The sequence below is a fragment of the Tursiops truncatus genome, chromosome 12 (assembly GCF_011762595.2).
Source record: "Tursiops truncatus isolate mTurTru1 chromosome 12, mTurTru1.mat.Y, whole genome shotgun sequence".
In the NCBI taxonomy this organism is placed as follows: Eukaryota; Metazoa; Chordata; class Mammalia; order Artiodactyla; family Delphinidae; genus Tursiops; species Tursiops truncatus.
The window spans coordinates 22,443,168-22,464,056 of NC_047045.1; the positions used below are offsets into that span (position 1 = coordinate 22,443,168).

Consider the following 20,889-nt stretch of genomic DNA (forward strand, 5'->3'; position numbering starts at 1 on the left):
CAGGAAGATCCCACATGCTGCGGAGCAACTAAGCCCGTGTGCTACAACTACGGAGCCTGCGCTCTAGAGCCCGAGAGCCACAACTACTGAGCCCGTGTGCCACAACTACTGAAGCCTGCTCACCTAGAGCCTGTGCTCTGCCACGAGAAGCCACCGCAATGAGAAGCCCAAGAACCACAAAGAAGAGTAGCCCCCGCTCACCACAACTAGAGAAAGCCCACGCAGCAACGAAGACCCAACGCAGCCAAAAATAAATTAATTAATTTAGTTTTGTATTTTAAAAAAATAGAAAGAAAGAAACCAAACATCTAATCCTATATATAAGACATTTAGTAATTAGCTATTTTAGGACATTTAGGTAATGTAATACTACCAATTATACTAGGTTCCTATTTCTGCCCTAATAAATTATCACAAATTTAGTGGCTTAAATCAACAGAAATTTATTCTCTCAGAGTTCTGGAGGCCAGAAGTCCAAAAGACAGGGTCAGGCTCCCTTTGGACATTTGTCGTTGCATTTAGGACCCACCCAGATAATCCAGGATGATGTCTGCATCTCTAGATCTGTAACAATAACATCTGTAAAGACCCTTATTCCATATAAGGTAAGATTTACAGGTTCTAGGGAATAGGATATGGATATATCTTTGGAGGGCATCATCCAACCCACTACACCCGTATATAATGTAATATATAATAAAATAACGTCACAGTGAAAGATATGCCCATTTTGAAGCCTGCTGATACATGTTGGCAATATGTATCAGTGTCTAATATTCCTGACATTGCTCAAAATGTTTTTTGGAACTTTTCATTTGACATTGCCCTTAGAAATTGAGTCAGATTCTTTAGAAAATAATAATGGCTATGATAGAATCACCAATATTTGTACAGTGTAACAAGCACTTTCACATCCTTGGGACCTCATAATGACCCTGTAATAATGTAGGTAGATCCAACCAGTGGAAGCATTTTGTTTGCTTCTGGCCAAACTCAGTGCCTTATTTTCTTAAATATCAAACTTTGGAGCAAACGCAGGAATGAGAAGGACAATTGACATTGGACAAACTAAATTTTGGAAAAACCCAAGTCCTTCTAAACTTTCTTTTCTCCTTGCTCCATATCATATCAGTAACGCAAATCCTGTCAGCTCCACCTGGAGTATTTCTCATATATCAAATCCCTTCTACTCCCACCGAAGGTGCCTTAGTTCCCTCGGACTAAAGGAAATACTTTAACTGATATTTTAATAGCCAGATGAGATGCTGCTGACTCATGGGTCATTGAATAAAGCCAATTAGACCTTCAAATTTATTCAGTTGATTTTTGGTTTTTAAAACACCAAATAGCAGGAGATTGGGCTTGACATATATACACTAATATGTATAAAATGGATAACTAATAAGAACCTGCTGTATAAAAAAGTAAATAAAATTTTAAAATTTAAAAAGAAAACACCAAATAGCAATAGAATACAATTAAAATACTTATCAATTAAAATATTTTCTAAGTAGTCTTCTTGCCTTTCAGTTTTGGGTGTCTTGGCTCTCTTTTTTTTTTCGGCCCTCTCAAACCCCTCCAAAATATACTCTCCCACATGTAGCACCTCTACTCCCCCACCTTCTAGGGGTACCCACAGCACAGACAATGAATTCAAAATTCTTCAGCAGAGCCCTGAGTGCCCCTTTCAGTTCACCTCCATCTAAATTTCCAATTTCTCTGGATTATTTTGTTTCCTACCCATGCTTGCCCTGCATACTCATGCCTCTGTGCTTTTGCTTTAATATCGAAATCCTGTAGGTTTACTTTAAAAAAAAAAAGCTATTTCTTTAAAATAAGTATAAGGCCTGAAATGAAATCAGCCTTACTCTACCCACCCTTTGCTTCCTGTCCACGCTTCCTCCGGGCATCTCCCCCCAACCTTCTAACACTCTTATCCGTTCTTTTAGTATTAACCTTCATATTTTAAAATAAAATGCCAATAATGATATATTTGTTTTTTTGGTTGAATATAAACTGATAACTTTCTACTACAAAGAAGAGGTTTTCGCTCTGTTATCACCCAGATCCCAACTATACTTACACATATACATATATACATATACTCTCCTTCCCCATCCTCCCAATATAGCTATAAGTATGGATTCTGTTGCTATTTGGTGTGTTAAAAAACAAAAGTCAACTGAATAAGTCTGAAGGTCTAATTGGCTTTATTAAATGACTCTGAGTCGGGCAGTGTCTCTTCTGGCAAGCAGAGAGGAGTTGTGCAAAATGGAAGGTTTCTATAGCAGAAAGAGGGTTGGACAAGGAAATTACAAGAGCAGATTATTTCAGGGAAGGTCACCTTCCCTAAGGGGAAGGCAGGGGGTTTTAGGCAGATTACCTCCCTAGTGCCAACCAGGAAATTTCAGACTTAGTGGTTTTGAAACCTTCCAGGAGAGGCTAAAACAGCAATTATTGAATAGGTTAGGTATTAAGTCTTGGTGTGACTTAGCACAGTGACTGCTGTTTGGGGCCTGTTGTTTCTTTTTAACAGGCGTTGACATGTAACCAGTTTTACTATAAATATATTCTCTTTCTTGGGCTTTTTCCTCTTCTTTGGAATCAATAATTGCCTTGCTCTTTCCTAGACTTTATTTTCCTTGCTTCATTTTCCATTTACCCAGCATTCATTGGTCCCCAAGCTCTCTGCCAAAGGTGTACATCTCTTCTCAGTTCCTTCAGACATATTGAGGATTCTATCAATTTCATCTTTTTCTTGGAACTCCTCCCCTCCCCCCAGAGTCATCCAGCTTCCTGCTGCAGGCTGAGCTGGTTGCCCTCTAGGCCACAGTACAGCTATTGTCCTGAGCTCACCTTTCACCCATATCCTGAAAATTCCTTCTACTCCTCTCCTGTGGGCTCTCATGTTTCCTAGTTCCCATGTCTTCCTCTTTCTTGGTTTACTCTCTTTAATGAAGTGCCTCTTCTAGTAGCTTCCTGAGGGGAAAAAAATGCATGGGAGAAATTTCATGAGTTGTTTTGTATTTGAAAGATTTTTATTGTGACCTTAGGTTTGATTGATAGTTTGAGAGGTATCTTAGTTCAGGTTGCTATAACCAAGTACCATAGACCGGGTGGCTTATAAATAAATAACAGAAGTTTATTTCTAACAGTTCTGGAGGCTGGAAGTCCAATCAATATCAGGGTGCCAGCCTGGCTGGGTTCTAGGGAAAGCCCTCTTCTGAGTTACAGACTGCAGACTTTTCATTGTATCCTCACCTGGTAGAGAGCAAAGAGAAGGAAGCAAGCTCTCTCAGAACAGTTACAAGGGCACTAATCCCATTCACGAGAGCTCCACGCTCATGACCGAATCACCCCCCAAAGGCCCCAATTCTTAATATCATCAGGGAAGTAGGGTGTTAACATATGAATTTTGGAGGGACACAAACAGTAGGAAACAGACTTCTGAGTTGTAATTCATTTACCCTTGGAATTGAAGTCATTGTTCCATTGTCTTCTAGCTTCAAGCTGATATTTCAGATACTATTCTAATCTTGTTGCTTTGTATGTGACCTGTTTTTCCCTTAGAAAGAATTTAATAATCATGCCTTTTTTTTTCTTCATGTAGGCCTATTTTCATCCATTATACTGAGCACTCAGTGGGCCATTTCAACCTGCACACTCATGTTCTCTAGTTCTCAGAAATTTGTGTGGTTTATTTGTTAATTTCCTTCTCTCCATTTGCCTTGTTTTATCTTTCTGGAATTCTTATTTGGAATACTGGGCCTCCTGGAATACTGGCCTCTAACTCTCTTTTATTTTCTATTTTTCAGACTCTTCAAATTTAGATTTTACTTTCTGGGAGATTGCCTTAAATTTACCTTTTATTTTTTTCAACTGGAATTTTTATTTTTGCCATGGTATTTTACACTTTCAATAGCTCTTTTAAAATTCTATTTCCTTGGGACTTCCCTGGTGGTGTGGTGCAGTGGTTAAGAATCTGCCTGCCAATGCAGAGGACACGGGTTCGAGCCCTCGTCTGGGAAGATCCCACATGCAGTGGAGCAGCTAAGCTCGTGCACCACAACTACTGAACCTGCACTCTAGAGCCTGTGCGCCACAACTACTGAGCCTGTGCTCTAGAGCCCGTGCGCCATAACTACTGAGGCCACGTGCCACAACTACTGAAGCCCGTGTGCCTAGAGCCCGTGCTCCACAACAAAGAGAAGCAACAGCAATGAGAAGCACGTGCACCGCAACAAAGAGTAGCCCCTGCTCGACGCAAATAGAGAAAGCCCACGCGGAGCAACGAAGACCCAACGCAGCCAAAAATAAATAAATTTATTTTTTAAAAATTCTATTTCCTTTTTATAGCATCTTGTTTTTGTTTCATGGGTGTACTATACTCCTAACACTCTGAGGCTATTAATTAGAGGGGCTTTTTAAAACTTTCTCCTACTCTCTCTGTGTCCTGCAAGTTCCTTTTATTCCTGTTTGTTTGTCTGGTGATCCTTGCCTGACTGCTTACACTTTAGGGTACAGAAATAAGAAGCTGATGGTAAACTCTCTGTGCATGGCATGTATTATTGGCTACTGGGCATCACTATGGGCTGATCTGGCTGAGCTATATCTTAAAAAATCCCTGATGTCAATATTTAAGCTAATCACATGATATGCACTTGTGGTACACGTAGAATGACTGTAACATGCTAACTTACTAATTAGGCCAAAATATCACTCGCACCTCTCCTGCAACTCAAAAAGCTAATGACATCATGTTAGATTATAGCAATGAGTCATATCTGACTGCGAGTCATAATCAATATCTCAGAGAAAACCTGGCAAAATATCAACATCACAGCTTCATTCTGAGCTTCTTTGTGCTTTTCTTTGGCTCTGCAATCCAAACATTGTTTTGGTCTTTCTCTGTGTGTTCAGGAATGTTAAAAAAAATGATATAACTCAGGGAATGTCAATTTCATCTTCTTATACTAATCTTAAAATTCCAAGGATAAAATAGGACACAGTAAAGATAACTCAGGCAATGTTGATTTGGTTGTTTTGGACAAATCCTAAATCTTTATGGATATTATAAGGACATGGAAAATCTTCTTTCTTAGGAAAAATTAATAGAAAAATAATTGGCCAAACCTCATTTTTCTTTTTGTGTTCTGGGGTTACAAACTACAGAAAAAAACTCTACATAGTTCCACTTAGACTTGAAAATCATAAGCATTTCTCTAAAACAAAAAGATTCATTTTGGAACCTTTTACCATCACATAGTTGAAAGAGCCCTAGAGTCTGAAATTCTACTTTATCATATCACCCTAAATTCAAATACCAAAAAAATTAGGGCATTGCACTATTTTGTAGAAATGAGATATGCTATTTTCTTTGTGCTTATAAAGTAGAAGTATATCAATAAGTCAATAAAAATGTGCCAATATTCTAGAATGCATTCTGTCACACACACACAAATGGCATGAAATTTTTGATGACTTGATCTGGAGTAGTTGCAAGTAGGGCTGGGCCTGGATGTCCCAAGTTTTACAAGTAGCTTAAATCATGACACAGCAATAACTCTCCAGAGTTACAAAACATTGTAGGGCTTCCCTGGTGGTGCAGTGGTTGAGAGTCCGCCTGCCGATGCAGGGGACACGGGTTTGTGCCACGGTCTGGGAAGATCCCACATGCTGCGGAGCGGCTGGGCCCATGAGCCATGGCCGCTGAGCCTGCGCATCCGGAGCCTGTGCTCTGCAATGGGAGAGGCCACAGGAGTGAGAGGCCCGAGTAGCAAAAAAAAAAGGAAAAAAATTGCAGAGCAGGAATTATGCTTTATTTCCATGCTTTGAGTATTTAAGGGAAAGGAGATGAAATAAGGATGATGATGAGAACAGTAGAAAAAACCAGAAAGATTAAAAGGGGAGTAAGTCATGAGACAAAGCAGACAGACTAAGACATCAAAGTTAATGAGGTGTTTACAGAAATGATGACTGATGAGACACCTAAGGATTACACATGAGGGCACAACTGCAGTTTGGGTGAGGGATTAAAAATTTAAGATTATGTTGGGTAGAAAACTAAATTTTTTTACAATGGAATAAACGTGTTAAATGATTCTGTAGTGTTTGAATTAAATTAGAATTAAAAAAAAAAAAACAGACTCGTGACTTTAATTTTTTTTTTGGCCGAGTCGCGTGGCTTGCAGGATCTTTGTTCCCTGACCAGGATTGAACCCAGGCCACGGCAGAGAAAAACGCACAGTCCTAACCACTGGGCAGCCAGGGAATTCCCAACTTGTGACTTTGAAAAGAAATGTCTTCCAAAGTTGTCAAAAAAAAAAAAAAAGGTCTAACAGTGATACTATCATAATCCCAATCTGTACTCATGCAGAACAATCTGATATCCATTCCTGATGCCCAGATTTTGCCTCTAATATTTTTCTTCATTTAAAGGAACTAAGATTCCTTATAAAATAGCTCATTCCACGCTTTGGGTCAGAGAAAGATGAGGATAATCTGGAACATCTTGTGTATACAAAGCAAGAATGTTTTCAAAAATGTTTGGGAGAAGTGCTGAAGAGACAATAGAACCATCCTAAAAGGCGTTTTACTGGCCAAGCTCTAAAGATTTGAGCAAAAAAGGGAAAATAATTATCGATCATCAAAACTATGTTAATGTATGAAAGTTCATAATGATTCTCCAAAGGAAAAAGTTTGCAATTTAGTAATAGGTAGTTTGGCCATAAAAGATAGTGAATGTGATAATATAGATATGTTAATTTTTTTAAAGTACAGAGAATTGTATGTATGGGGTTTTATAAAACTCGAAACCATATATTAGCTTATAAAGTACAAACACACCTTTTCTCTAATTGTGAAAGTAGAGAGGGATGAATGGAGGAATTGCGAATCTGCCAAGCAGCCCTGGAGAAAATTATTAACTATACCAACAACAGAAAGAACTGCTTCACATTATTTGCCACACAAAACAACCAGGTAGAAAGGAGATCCAACATTTTGGTTGCAAAATGACCAAATGGAGAATTCAGTGGTGTGTTTCACAGCAGTGAAAACGTGGAGTCCTAACCACTGGACCACCAGGGAATTCCTGACTTGTGACTTTAAAAAGAAATGTCTTCCAAAGTTTTCAAAAACAAAGATGATTTGCCAAATGTCCTGAGGAAAACAGAAGACAGTTAATAATGTAGATTCCATCCCTGTCTCATGAAAGATGAAACCTTTTAATGGTCATATTTATCATAATTAATGAATGAGACAAAATCAGTTTCCAAAAATGAACAGTCTAGATCAATCAATATATAATGTTAAGAAACTGGGTTCTGTAAGGTGGCCAAGTGAAACAAAAAACATTTCAGGAGAGGCAATAGGTTGCATTCTATGAGTGGTAAGGATTTTTAAAGTTCTATCAGTGTATAAAAGGAGAGCCAGGCAGAAGGCACAACCAGGCCTGTGACCTCCAACTAAGATTCAATTGGTTGAAACCTCAGCTGGTCTAAATAACATGCTTTTTCCTTTGGTTTCATATCTAGGATGAAATAGTATCAAGTATCCATAATATTATTGTACCCCAGGGCTGCCACTAGTTCTTCTGAAACCTTTGTAGCAATAAGAAAAAGAGATCCCTTCCTCCAGGTGGCCCCAGCCCCTGGGACAACAGCTTTCAAGAGCAGACTTAGAGTTGTATTTCAGCACCCCCTCATCCCTTCAGCCAGGCACCCTTGTGCAAAGCACAGCCTGCAAAGGCTTGCTGTCCTTCTTAGGAAGGTTTAAGAAATAAACACGTGGTAAAATTACTGCAACCCCAGAAAGGTATAATGAAGGAGGATAGGGATAATGAGGACAACAATTTCGACCTACAGTAATAATACTTCACAAGCAATTTAAGTGTCAGTATAAATTTTGTGAAAATTTGTGCATATTTTGTTTGCTATTAAATATAAACCTTGGGACTTCCCTGGTGGTCCAGTGGTTAAGACTCCTTGCTCCCAATGCAGGGGGCCCAGGTTCTAGTTCCTGGTCAGGGAACTAGATCCCACATGCCGCAACTAAGAGGCTGCATGCAGCAACGAAGACCTGGCGCTGCCAAATAAATAAATATTTTAAAAAGTAAACCTTAAATTTCAAACAAACTTTTCAGGGTATGTTGATAAAATAAGGTTTGTGATCAAGGCTTAAATGTCAGGGAAATTTTTATTCATTAAGTGTAAACATTGTGATTTCATGGTTATGTTCAATGTTTAGAGGAATATTATTTCATAGATTTGAAAGAGTAATAATTTGAGAATTAAGCAAAGTATAAATTGGAGTAAGTGTTCCTCTTTTCATACACGTGTCCTTCAGAGCTTAGATGTTCAAGATCTAAGCAACAATAGGCAGAGGAAATGGAAACAAAGTAACGGTGAAGGGGGAAGAAGGACATTCAGAGCAGGAGAGAAAGATGATATTCAAGGTAGAGAGAGGGAGAGGATGAGGGCAGAAGTGAAATGTGAGAGAGACAAAGGTAGACAGAAGAGAGGGCAGAGGAATTCAGAGGGCTCTGGAATGTCAATGCAGGTAAACTGCTTATTTCACAAATGGGGGGACTTCCCTGGCGGCCCAGTGGTTCAGACTCTGCACTTCCACTGCAGGTGGGACAGGTTCCATCCCCGGTCAGGGAACTAAGATCCTGCATGCCTCTGGAGCAGCCAAAAATAAAAGAAAAAGAAACACAGGTGGGCTTTAATACCTGACTACTTTTCAATTGTTTATTTAAACAAACAAACAAACAAAACACCTCCTGTAAATAAACTGTTGACTTAACAAAAATAAAACCAAGACATGCAATGGAACAAAAACCTTCAAGAACCCTAAAGTCCTCTCAAGATTAACTTTACCCTTGGAATGTCTTGCTACCTCCATATTGGCCCAGACAAGCGTATCTGATCTTTTCCTTTATATCGTATAGCACAGATGAAACCAGGTTTGAATATTAAAACCAGACTTTACTAAAGACTAGCAGTCTATGGGAACTATACACAAAGGGTAAAAATGAAATCCAATAATATGGTTTATAAATCCCAAATTACTCTCTTCCAGTGGTCCATTCCAGCTCCCAGTCCCTTGGTGGTGGGCACCATCTTAGCACCTACCACCCAGGTGGCCACAGCTGCAAGGCTACCTTTCTTAAAGTACAGAATCCAGGGTTTTATGCAAGGCCTACACTTCAGGTCTCAAAAGGATAAACTACATACCACATAATAATCCCAACACCCACCCAAGACACATACATAGACAACAACAGGTGTTCTTGATCAAGGGCCCCATTGAACTGACTACAAATTAGCAGCCCCCTGAAGGGTAAATTATTCTTCAGGACAGTTTGATAGTACACCCTAGTAAAGTCAAATCTTAGGCCTTGGGATCTGGTGAAAAGAGCACTGCATTAGGAGTTCAAGTGATTTAGTCCCTAACTCGGACCTAAGGGACTGTGACCCTTAGGCAAGTCACTTTACCTTTAGAGGCTTTATTTATATTATTTACATGTTGCTATTTACTTTAAAGGATTGGAGTAAGAATAAAATGAGATAACAGATGAAAAAGTCCTTTGAAGAAGCAGAAACTCTTACAAAAACAAAAGAACAAATTACCTCATTCCAGAGGTTCCATAATCTTCGCCTGCTCTTCTCCACCAACTTTTTTTTTTTTTTGGCTGCATTGGGTCTTCGTTGCTGCGCACAGGCTTTTCTCTAGTTGTGGCGAGCGGGCTTCTCACTGCAGTGGCTTCGCTTACTGTGGAGCACGGGCTCTAGGCATGTAGGCTTCAGTTGTGGCACGCAGGCTCAGTAGTTGTGGCTCTCAGGCTCTAGAGCTCAGGCTCAGTAGTTGTAGCGCACGGGCTTAGTTGCTCCAAGGCATGTGGGATCTTCCCAGACCAGGGCTTGAACTTGTGTCCCCTGCATTGGCAGGCGGATTCATAACTACTGCACCACCAGGGAAGTCCATCCACCAACTCTTGCCAGGCTATTCTCTTCAGATGGATCTTAAACCCAACTTACAGACCTGACAATTTCAATTACAGCCTGAGGAGCTTTTACAGGGTTGGAAGTATATGATTCCCATTCATCCAATGATCATGAGCACTTACTATGTATTAAGTGTTGGAAACACAAAAATGAGTAAAATCCAGCAAAAATGATAAAGTCCAGCAATCAATAATGATGGAAGGTAGTATTAACAGTTTATATAAAGTTATTGGGAAGCATTATTCTGGATATTGCCTCTGTCCAACTCTGTTATCACAAAACACTTATCAAGCACCACAAAGCTGAAGAATATTGGTTAAAGGCTGGTAGGATACAAAGAAGTTTATTGTGGTGTTCTAAAAACCTATAATCTAGTGTGGCAGGTAGTACGGATGGTGTTAAAATTTCAGTCTTACCAGACCTGGAGTTCAAATTCTGCTACTAGCTTACTGTATGACATTTGACAAGTACTTTTTGCCTAAGCCTGTTTTCTCTCCTGTAAACTGGGGATAAAATATAGTACCGATTCCTTAGAGTTGTTCCGAGGTTCAAATGAGATAATTCATGTAAAGAACAGTTCGTGGCACATATGTGCTTGAAAAATAGCCACAATTCTTTCTGTGTGTGAGCGCAGTGCGGGGAGATGAGGAATTTCTATCAACACAGACCTAGCAAAATACACTGTATGTTGCAGAGCTGTTTCAGTTTCTCCCTTTGAGACGCAAGCCTCCTTTGCTTTCTTCTCGGTATCAGGCACTGTTTCGTGATCCCAAAGTCCCACAGTACGAAATCAGTAACATTTCCAATGTGCAATTACGGATTTATGGACAACTTTTTATACGTTAAGAGGCCAATTTCAGTAAGTCACTCCCTTAATTTTTACTCCGATTATCATGGTTAATGACCAGCGTTTCTCACCCGAGTTAATGAAAAAAAACGTAAGCAACACTTCATCAAATGTAATTTAAATGTGGACTGGTTTTCTTTCCGACTGCGACGAACGTAACCCCTACCGCGCACTCTGAAATCTTAAAATTAAAAAAAAACAATAATAATGCTATTATGTTGGGCTTGAAATAAGTACTTCCCCAAGGTCAGTGGCCGAGGGAGTAGGTGTCAGTGGCCTTGATGCTTCCCGATTCTTTCTCCCTGGTTCCCGCCCCCATCCCCATCCCCAAGATTCAGTCTAGATCTAGCCATCAGACCACCGCCTTCAGGATGAGGTGCGGGGGTGAGGAAGAAGAGTGGGTAGGGGGTGGGGCAGGTGGAACTGAAACTGAACTTCATTGTTCGCGGGACTGACTCTTCTCGAAATAGCCCGATAACAGCGCCTGCGCAGTGCGCGCTCTTTGTGCCGGGCTGCAGCAAGCGGGTTGTTTGTGTGTGCCTCTTCAAGGCGGTGGAGGCGGAGCAGGAGAGGCGTGGCCTCCCTGTCGCATTCTGATTGGGCTTTCTCAGAGAGGTGGGCGGGGTAGGGCGGAGCTTCCGATAACAACACTCGGAGCGGAGGCTCAGGCTATTTGTTGCTGCGCCGCCGCCGCCCGACCCATGGTATGTTCTTTTCTCGGGCTCTGTTAGCAGCAGCCACCGCCGCCGCCGCCCTGTGATTTCTGGCCTTATCTCCTCCTTCTACTCTTGCTGAGCCACTTTTCCTCGTAGTGCTATGACCGTCGTTTCTGTCCCACAGCGGGAGCCGCTTGTTCTGGGCGGCCGCCTTGCGCCCATGGGTTTTTCCGCCCGCGGTTACTTCGGGGCCCTCCCGATGGTTACCACTGCTCCGCCGCCTTTGCCCCGGATCCCGGACCCACGGGGGTTGCCCCCCACTCTCTTCCTCCCTCACTTCTTAGGGGAAGATGGTCCCTGTCTGACCCCTCAACCTCGCGCCCCGGCACCTCTGCCCAACTGCAGCCTCGCCACGGCGGGGGGCACCTCTCGGGCAGCACCAAAGAAGCGGCGAAAGAAGAAGGTGCGGGCCAGCCCGTCGGGGCAGCTTCCCAGCCGCTTCCACCAGTACCAGCAGCACCGGCCGAGCCTGGAGGGCGGGCGGAGCCCCGCGACGGGCCACGGCGGAGCGCAGCAAGTCCCGGACCAGGCCCAGGCCGCCGCCTGGGCCCCGGCTCCTGCGACCGCAGCTCGGACTGAGGAAACGAGCCCTTTCCCTGGCTCGCTGCCGCCCGCGGCGCCCGGCCAACCCTCGTTCAATAGAGAGGTAAGGGCCGCGAGTGGGACGGGGGTACCGCTGGCGTCCCGGCCCCTAGTCGGCCACAGCCCGGACGCGAGGTTTGGGGCCCTGCGCTCTGGGGTCGGGAAGGGAGGGGCCGGGTTGAGGGTTGAGGGACGGTTGTTTACTCGGGAGGGAAGTTTCCGTGACGCCCGCTCTGTTCTTGCTGGTGGGGGGGGGGGAGGGGAGGCCAGCGCTGGCGCTGCTGATTGGCTCCGGGGAGCCGGCCAATGAGAGGAGCGGCTGCGCCCCAGCAACAGTCCGGATTTAGAAGGCTGGCGACGTTCCAGGGGGTTTCGGCGTTCTGGGCGCGGGGTGGGGGGTGGGGGGGGGGGCGGGAGAAGGAAGAGACCCGCGGGAGGCTGACGTCAGCGCGCGCTACGTGCGGAGCGCTTCGGCGCCCATGAAGGAGGCGAGCCGGGCGGGGGTTGGGAGCGCGAGGGCGCGGGCCCGCTGGCGGCTTCCCGACCGTTGGCAGCGCCAAGACTCGTCGGGACGCGCGTACGGTCTCGGTACCCGGTGTGGGGTTTGTCACGGGGAGGCAGCCGCCCGCTTCCGGTTGGCTTTTTGCTGAGTTGTGAGGTGCGCGGTGTGGGGCGCCGGGCCACCTGGGGCGCTGCTCCTCGCGGGGCCGACCTACTTAGCTGTGCTTTTCAACTTCGAAAGTCGGCAGGAGCGACGGCAGAGCTGTTGCCTCTTTGAAGCGATAAGTTCTCTGGGCTAGTCTATCAGATGAACGGAATTTACTGCGCATCCCCACGGTGTACTGTGCCAGGCTTTCTTAGCGGAAGGTAGTTTTATTGCTTGTGTCCAGAATGATGAAGTTTTCGAAAGAAGAGTTCCCAATTGAATTGACGATATGCTGCCTAGTTGCTATTGGACTAGGATAAAATTGATTAAAACTTAAACGGTATTAAGTGGCTATATTACTTAAAGTAACCTTTGTATCAAAATAAAAACATTTTGACTTGAATTTCAAAAACCATAATAATAATGAAAATAAGTTACTGACATTTGTTGAAAGAATATTGGTTTGAGAGATTTGCAGCTCATCTAGCTGTGCCCTTGCAAAAACTTAAATTTGTCCACCGTGATTACTTAAATTTTGTATACGTTCCTTTCAGTTCCACGGCTCTTCTGTAATATTAATTACTGTAAAGGCGAGTTTTTGTACTTGTTACCTAGTAAGATTCCTTTATTTTCTAGAACGGTATTGAAACCGGGAGCTCTGTTGTCAGTTACCCTTTTTGACATGGATTATGTTACCTTGTGCTCCGGCTTTCTATTTGTGTCCTGGCTTACCTACCGTATTACAAGTGTTGAAAGGGCAGTGATCGAATAGATTACCCTGTCTTTCCATTATCATGGCTTCCTGTAAGGATCACTTGAGTTAGGAAACTGACTGGAATTTTGGCAGTAAAGTTCTTGAAGTAGTTTTTACAACAGAAAGTAGGGGGCAGGCAGAAAGCATTTTCTTCTATGTATTATATGTGTAACTGGACGAGATGATAGAAAGTGGTAAGTATTTTAGTATTTAAATTTCTGAAATTTTGTTTTCACAAGCTGGGGGGATAATTTTTAATGTGTGTACTTAGTAACCATTATCAAAACACTTCCTCACTTAAAATCAATCTCCTGCTAATCAAATTTCTATTCTGACATAATTTTTAAAGAACCTGTCTTAAAAGGTAAATAGTGTATCTATTAACATAGTTTTTCTTTCTAATCAACCAAAGCATTTGAAAATTTCTCTTGGAAATATCCTGCTGTAAAAACGCTGACCTTTGTTAGTTAGGAAGAGGTTGTCATACATGTTTGGACTATAGCTCATTACTCTCTATAGAAAGGTGGACTTGGTTACCTTGGGTTCTTTGACATTTTAGAATCAGCACTGGTAACAGTGATTACTAACTATTTTTAGTGGTAAAATTAGATGTGTGCGTATTTGGACTTCCAGGGATAAGTGCAGCAAGCATTTAATCAAGACAGTGAACTAAAGTCCACGGGAACTTTTTAAAAGAAAATATGTTAGATATATGGTGAGGTTCATGACTGATTTTTATCATGAGACTGTATTCACTTTTATGTTCCTTGTCTTTGTAGGTTTTAAAATCAAAGATGGGAAAATCGGAGAAAATTGCCATTCCCCACGGCCAGCTTGTTCATGGTATACACTTGTGTGAACAACCAAAGATAAACAGACAGAAAAGCAAATATAACTTACCACTAACCAAGATCACCTCTGCAAAAAGAAATGAAAATAACTTTTGGCAGAATTCTGTTTCATCTGATATAATTCAGAAGCAGGAAAAAAAGCCTTTTAAAAATACTGAGAATATTAAAAATAAGCATTTGAAGAAATCATCATTTCTAACTGAAGTGAGCCAAAAGGAGAATTATGCTGGGGCAAAGTTTAGTGACCCACCTTCTCCTAGTGTTCTTCCAAAGCCTCCTAGTCACTGGATGGGAAGCACCATTGAAAATTCCAACCAAAATAGGGAGTTGATGGCAGTACACTTAAAAACTCTCCTAAAAGTTCAAACTTAGATCTCAGATTTAAGTATGTATGTAAAACATAGCTTTTCCAAAATCCCTGGACTCTTGAAAAGCAGTGGTACAGAAATGGAAAATTACCTTGTTGCAATATACAAGGGCAAAAGATGAGTTTAAAAAATTACAAACAGCTTGTATTATATTTTATATTTTGTAAATACTGTATACCATGTATTATGTGTATATTGTTCATACTTGAGAGGTACATTATAGTTTTGTTATGAAAGTATGTATTTTGCCCTGCCCAAATGGTAGGTGTTTTGTATATATACAATGGAGAAATTTTAAGTGTGCTAAGGCACCTGAAAGACCGATTTATTTGCACAAGGTACTGAGATTTTTTTCAAGAAACAGCTGTCGAATCTCAAGGTGAAGATCTCAATGTGAACAGTTTACTAATGCACTACTGAAGTTTAAATCTGTGGCACAATCATTGTAAACATGGGGTTTGTCTATGTTTCTCTAAATTGATTTCTGCCTTCTAATCTGTAATTACCGGAAAACTCCTATTCCCATTTTTACCAAACTTAATTTCTGGGTTTTGGTTTATATCCATTCAAATTTAAAATTTTAATGCCAACAAAATCGGTTGTAATCAAATTTTAAAATAATAATAATTTGGCCCCCCCCTTTTCAACTAGTCTTGACTCTTTGTGTGTGATTGTTTTTTCATGTTTGAATGTGTAACTAGGAGATGGATTTTAACTTTCCATTTTACTGGCTAAATGTCTATACGAATTGTACATCCTCCCTCTGAAAGCTGGAGAGTCCAATAATTTAACACTACTACCTCTAAGGGGAGGAATTCCCCATCTCATGAATGGAAATGGTTGTGGGCAAAAGTAAAGCTGATTAGCTTATAGCTTAGAATATGCGTTTATTTTTTGAGCTGTTTCATAAAACACCAGTTGACTTACCACATATTTACAATGAAAGAAAACGGCACTTGTTTGATTTGCAAAATTTATACTGATACTGAATGGGATACTTAAAGCAAATATAATTGATGTTAAAATATTAGATGGAGACTTTGGAATCTCAAGCTTGCTTTAAGTTATGGCAGCATATGTATTTTTACTTTAAAATTCAAACTTCTACTCAGTATATCTATAAAGTCTATTCCAGTAAGAAATTCTAGAATACAATTTTCCGCATATAGTTTTTCATTATGTTATACAAGGCCAAAGTTTATGCCAAATAATACAAAGGAAAGAGTAATTGGTAATGAGTAATTGGTCAGTATTTAGACATGTGAAAAAGTAAAGGTGTTCAGAGGCTATATGTGATCCTATAAGGTAGTATAGGTGAGAAAGGTGCTACCATCCTGAGGAAGAAATAAATGAGCCATAAGTCTCAACTTCTTGTATCATTTTGGTTCACACAAGAAGGGAGGACACTTACCTAACCTTAACTTAGAATCACTATTGACTTAATAAGCAATGCCAGGATGGCATGATGGCTTGATATAGCCACCTCAAAATCTGAGAATTTCTAATAGATGTGGTCACTATACAGCTTGTCAACACCCCAACCAACCATTTTTCTTGGCATTGACTGTAACATGCTCTGTTCTTAAATGAATTTAGAGAAAGTTAACTTCATTTACATATAGGTATATGTAGATGGATTTTAAAAAAGCACTTAGAGAAACTTAAGATACAAGTGCACTCTCGACCTTATAGAAGATAAGACTTTTTTTTAGCTAAGAGAAGTGTTAACACACTGGTAAAGAGGATGGTTAAATTTTTTAAAGGATGATGTAAGGAAATAGGTTGTATTATAAAGTAACAGATTTTATAGTTTGAAGAGTGGGTGAAATAGACTACAGATATATTTAGTGAGAAGGTGTTAAATTTAAAAGTTGAATAGTTTTGGTGTTAAAGTAAAACATTTAGCAGCATGTCTTAGTCCCTCTGGGCTGCTATAACAAAATACTAGACACTAAGTAGCTTATAAACAAATTTATTTCTCAGTTCTGTAGGCTGGGAAGTCCAAGATCAAGGCATCAGTGGATTTGGTGTCTAGTGAGATCCCAGTTTTAAACGTTCATAGATGGTGTCCTTTTGCTGTGTATGTACTTGGCAGAAGGGGTGAGGGAGCTTTCTGGGGCTCCTTTTATAAGGGTACAAATCCCATTCATGAGGGTTCCTGCTCTCATGTCCTAATCACTTCCCCAAGTCTCTACCTCCTGTATGTTACTTCGGGTGTTGGGTTTCAACATAGGAATTCAGATCATAGTGCAGCCCAATTATTCAGCCATTATTTTTCTCCTATTGGAGTGTCTTGAAACATCTCCTCCAACGTTCCTGTAATTTGTGTTTTGTGGGTGTATAGAGCACACTTTGTGTTTGCAGTTACCAGCTCCAGGCCTAAACTTTAACTAATGGTCTGATTAAAAAATTACCATTGCAAAGGGGTAAAAGGTTTGTAACTGTAGTATGTGAGCGGAAAAAATTGTTCCATGCAGTGGCACTTCCCTATAAAACAGATACCAGTATGTGGTTTAGTATTTTGTACTGAAGTTGCTTTTAGGTGAATTTGTACAATTTGATACTGAGTTTATTCAGCTCATACCACTGACGTAGTGAGACTATAGAAAGCTGCTTTTATTTGCATTAATCTTGGTGCTAAGTAATTAGTGTCCTTGTTAGGAAGATAAAGGGAAAAGAAGGTAATAAAAGACCAAATTACAATATTAACAGATTGACAGGAGCCATTCTTTTCAAACTTAAAGGTGGTTTGTTAGTTAAAATACAAATTTTAGGGTGGTTTATAAATTTAAAGACTAGAATGTGTTAGGCAAGTAATCTACATTTTATCAGGACAAGCATTCAGGTTTTTAGGCAGTACTATGTAATTACCCCTTTCCTTCACAGATTTTAATACAAAGCGAGTATGAATGTGGGACTTGAATGGGATCCAGTCATGCTACACTTGGGGAAAACCATTTGCATTTCTTTTGCGTAGTACATGATTTTAAACTAGCTCAGAACTCCCACAGTATTTGCTTTTGTCTTTATCTGTCTTCTTTAAAAGCCCTGACTCAACTTTCGGTGTTGAGAAGGAACAAAACCCAGGCCCCAGGCCCCAGGCGCGTGCTTCTGCCACTCAGCACTAGGGCCCAGGATGGACCTGGGAAGGAGGGCATGGTGGGCACCCGCCCAAGCCAAAGAAGTTAGGATTATGAGGAGCTGTGGGGGTGGTGGATAAGCTAGACTCCTCCAAGGCCTTGTCCCTCACCTCCCAGCATGTCCTCAAGTAAAAGCATTTCGATGTCTGGGGAAGGTTAGGGCTGTCTTAGCTCAAAGCCACCGACCTCTGCCCTATTCCTGGTTTCTTCCAGAAACGGTGCTTGGGGAGAGAACCATAATTATTAAATGGTTTGAGATTACCAAAAAACGCAGGGCATGTGTTTGTGTGTGGGAGACTGGTTTTGTGATTAAGGACTTCAAGAGGTAGTATAAAGAAAGGCAGCTAAATTTTGAGTGGGGATATTAAGCAATCAGTTATAGAAAAGAAGGGAAAGGGTTTGAGGATGCAAAGGAACTTTTATTTGATACTGGCATTTTGTATGAGTCTTCATTCCGGCTCACGTAAATGCAAGTATCTTCCTTACAAATAGATGGGAAATCTCATTTTAGGAGTTAAGGCCATAGTTCAAAATTCCCCAGTTGGTAGTCACCAATTTTACCTTTTTTTTTAAAAATAAATTTATTTTTATTTTTTTGTTGTGTTGGGTCTTCGTTGCTGCACGCAGGCTTTCTCTAGTTGTGGTGAGTGGAGGCTACTCTTCGTTGCGGTGCACGGGCTTCTCATTGCAGTGGCTTTTCTTGTTGCGGAGCACGAGCTCTAGGCACGTGGGCTTCAGTAGTTGTGGCATGCAGGCTCAGTAGTTGTGACTCACAGGCTCTAGAGCGCAGGCTGCATAGTTGTGGGGCACGGGCTTAGTTGCTCCGTGGCATGTGGGATCTTCCCGGACCAGGGCTCAAACCCGTGTCCCCTGCATTGGCAGGTGGATTCTTAACCACTGCGCCACCAGGGAAGCCCAATTTTAGCTTTTTTAAATAACGTGTTGTAAACATTACTAATGGGTTGGCCTCGGTGAGTTCTGACATCTCCCAAATCAGTCTTACGACTCCAGCAAACGGCTCATTTATGCACGTTTGATAACACATTTCTGCATATTATAAAAATCCTAACAAACTAATACAGAGTCCCTGTCTTGGATAAAACTGCCTCAACCACCCCTCCCCTCCTTTTTTGAAATATGTTCTTTCGTGTCATTTTTGAGTAGCATGTCTACACTTTAGTGTGGCGGGGGATTAAGTGTGAAGTATGTTCAGGAGATGGTTGACCCTTGAACAACACAGGTTCAAACTGAGCAGGTCCGCTTACACACAGATTTTTTAAAAATAGTAAATACTACACTACTACATGATCCACAGTTGGTTGAATCCGAGGATGTGGAACCTTGGATATGGAGGAATCAGGGACATAGAGGTCAGACTATAATTTATATGCATATTTTCAACCGCAAGGGGTTGGTGCACCCAACCCCTGAGTTGTTCGGGGGTCAGCTGTACAAGGATAATTGGCAGAGCTAAAAGTTAACAGCGTAGGTGGGTGAGGAAGAAATGATGGCCATAACTGAAATACAAGCTTACCCTACAAGAAACGTTTTTAGAGGAGGTAAAAACAAAAGTCAAGTCATCGTCTCTTCCAGCAGGTGGTGACTAATGCTGGTGAGTAGGGATTGTCTAGTTGGGAATCGGGACATCTATTAGAAGTAGCATTGAGTGGGGCCTTAAAATATTCAGTTGTATCTGCCATGCAAAGAAGAGTTGAATATATTGTCAGAGATAAAAGTTTTAGCAGTGTTATGAAAAGATGTGGAATACCCAGTAGCTCAAGAGAAGTGCAGGGAAGGAAGATTCACTGTCTTGAATGGTGTATTGGGGTAGTAACATGAAGGGCTTTGAAAGTCATGCTGAAGAGTTTCAACTTTATTCTATAAGCATGGCAGAGTCACCAAAGGCTTATGAGCAAGGTAATGAGATTTCTGCTTCAAAAAGAAAACTGGTGAAAATACAGAGAACAGTTTGGAAAGGGAAAGCTTGAGACATGAAAGCCACTTGGTATTTCAGTGGTTTAAAAAAGAGCCTTAAAGGATATTATCAGAGGGTATACAGGGGCATGGCCTTACTTGGGAGATACTTTGGAGGTAGAATTCAGAATTCAGCAACTGAATGAAGGGTAAGAAAAGAATTTTTAAATTGAGCAATCAGGAAGATAAAACCAGCAATTAGGGAACTCTGGAGGGGGTTGAAATTATAGAGGAAGGTAATTTTGATTTGCATGTTGAACTTCGAGATGCATGTAGGATATCCACGTGGAAACACACAGCAAGTAGAAGATAGGTCAGGCTGAGAGGTACAGCTTTGGTAATAGTGCACAGAAGCACTAATTACAACATGAATATGGAACTGAAATATTTTGTCTTCCTATATTCTTTTTTCCCTCACTGGGTTTAACACCTTTACCAGTACTCTTGACCTCATCTTTTCTGCCTCCTATGGACTCTCAACTTCATCTATGGTAGTAAATTAGTTGCTGAACTGAAAGTATTTCCTCTGAAAGTGTTAAATGGTGGTTAGTTATTACTGACCTGTAAAAGTCTATGTTAGTGGACGGTTCTAATGTTAAGTTCTGGATTCAGACAGCAGGGGCCCAGCTGCTGAAGAGGAACAAAGTTTCCTTCCCTTAGTCCAAGTTTTGATGCTGGGTGAAACTGATCTTTTAACATTCTATATCTTTTTGTAAATCTCCCCCCTTCTAATGACCATCCCATCATACTGCTGAATAATTATCCTTTATTTAGAGAATGGAAGGCCCCCAAATCCCATGCACTCTATGCAGTTGATACCTGCTTCACGTTGAGGGAATCAAACATATGTACTTATACTTGGGTATGAAAGGCTGAGAGTCTCATTATCTTCCTCTGTATACTTAAAACTTTGAAGGACATTGCAGAATGAAAATACTTAAAAATCACAAGCCTGCTCTTTCAGCCCTGAGCTATCCATAAGTCTTTCAAAGACTCCCAAATAC

General features: G+C 41.2%; 1 protein-coding gene and 1 long non-coding RNA gene across 2 annotated transcripts; one reads left to right on the top strand and one right to left on the bottom strand.

Moving 5' to 3' along the window:
- Positions 1-354: 354 nt before the first annotated feature.
- On the bottom strand, positions 355-11,378 carry LOC141276001 (uncharacterized). The gene is made up of 3 exons (XR_012324743.1): positions 9,633-11,378; positions 2,857-2,979; positions 355-564 (listed from the first exon to the last, which is right to left on the bottom strand). It is a non-coding gene; the product is annotated as an uncharacterized lncRNA (long non-coding RNA).
- A 144-nt stretch (positions 11,379-11,522) lies between these two features.
- Positions 11,523-15,643, top strand: PNRC1 (proline rich nuclear receptor coactivator 1). Its single transcript, XM_019929425.2, has 2 exons — positions 11,523-12,216; positions 14,332-15,643. Exons 1-2 carry the CDS (start codon positions 11,671-11,673, stop codon positions 14,773-14,775), a joined length of 990 nt encoding a protein of 329 aa, XP_019784984.1. The 5' UTR covers positions 11,523-11,670; the 3' UTR covers positions 14,776-15,643.
- Positions 15,644-20,889: the final 5,246 nt, after the last annotated feature.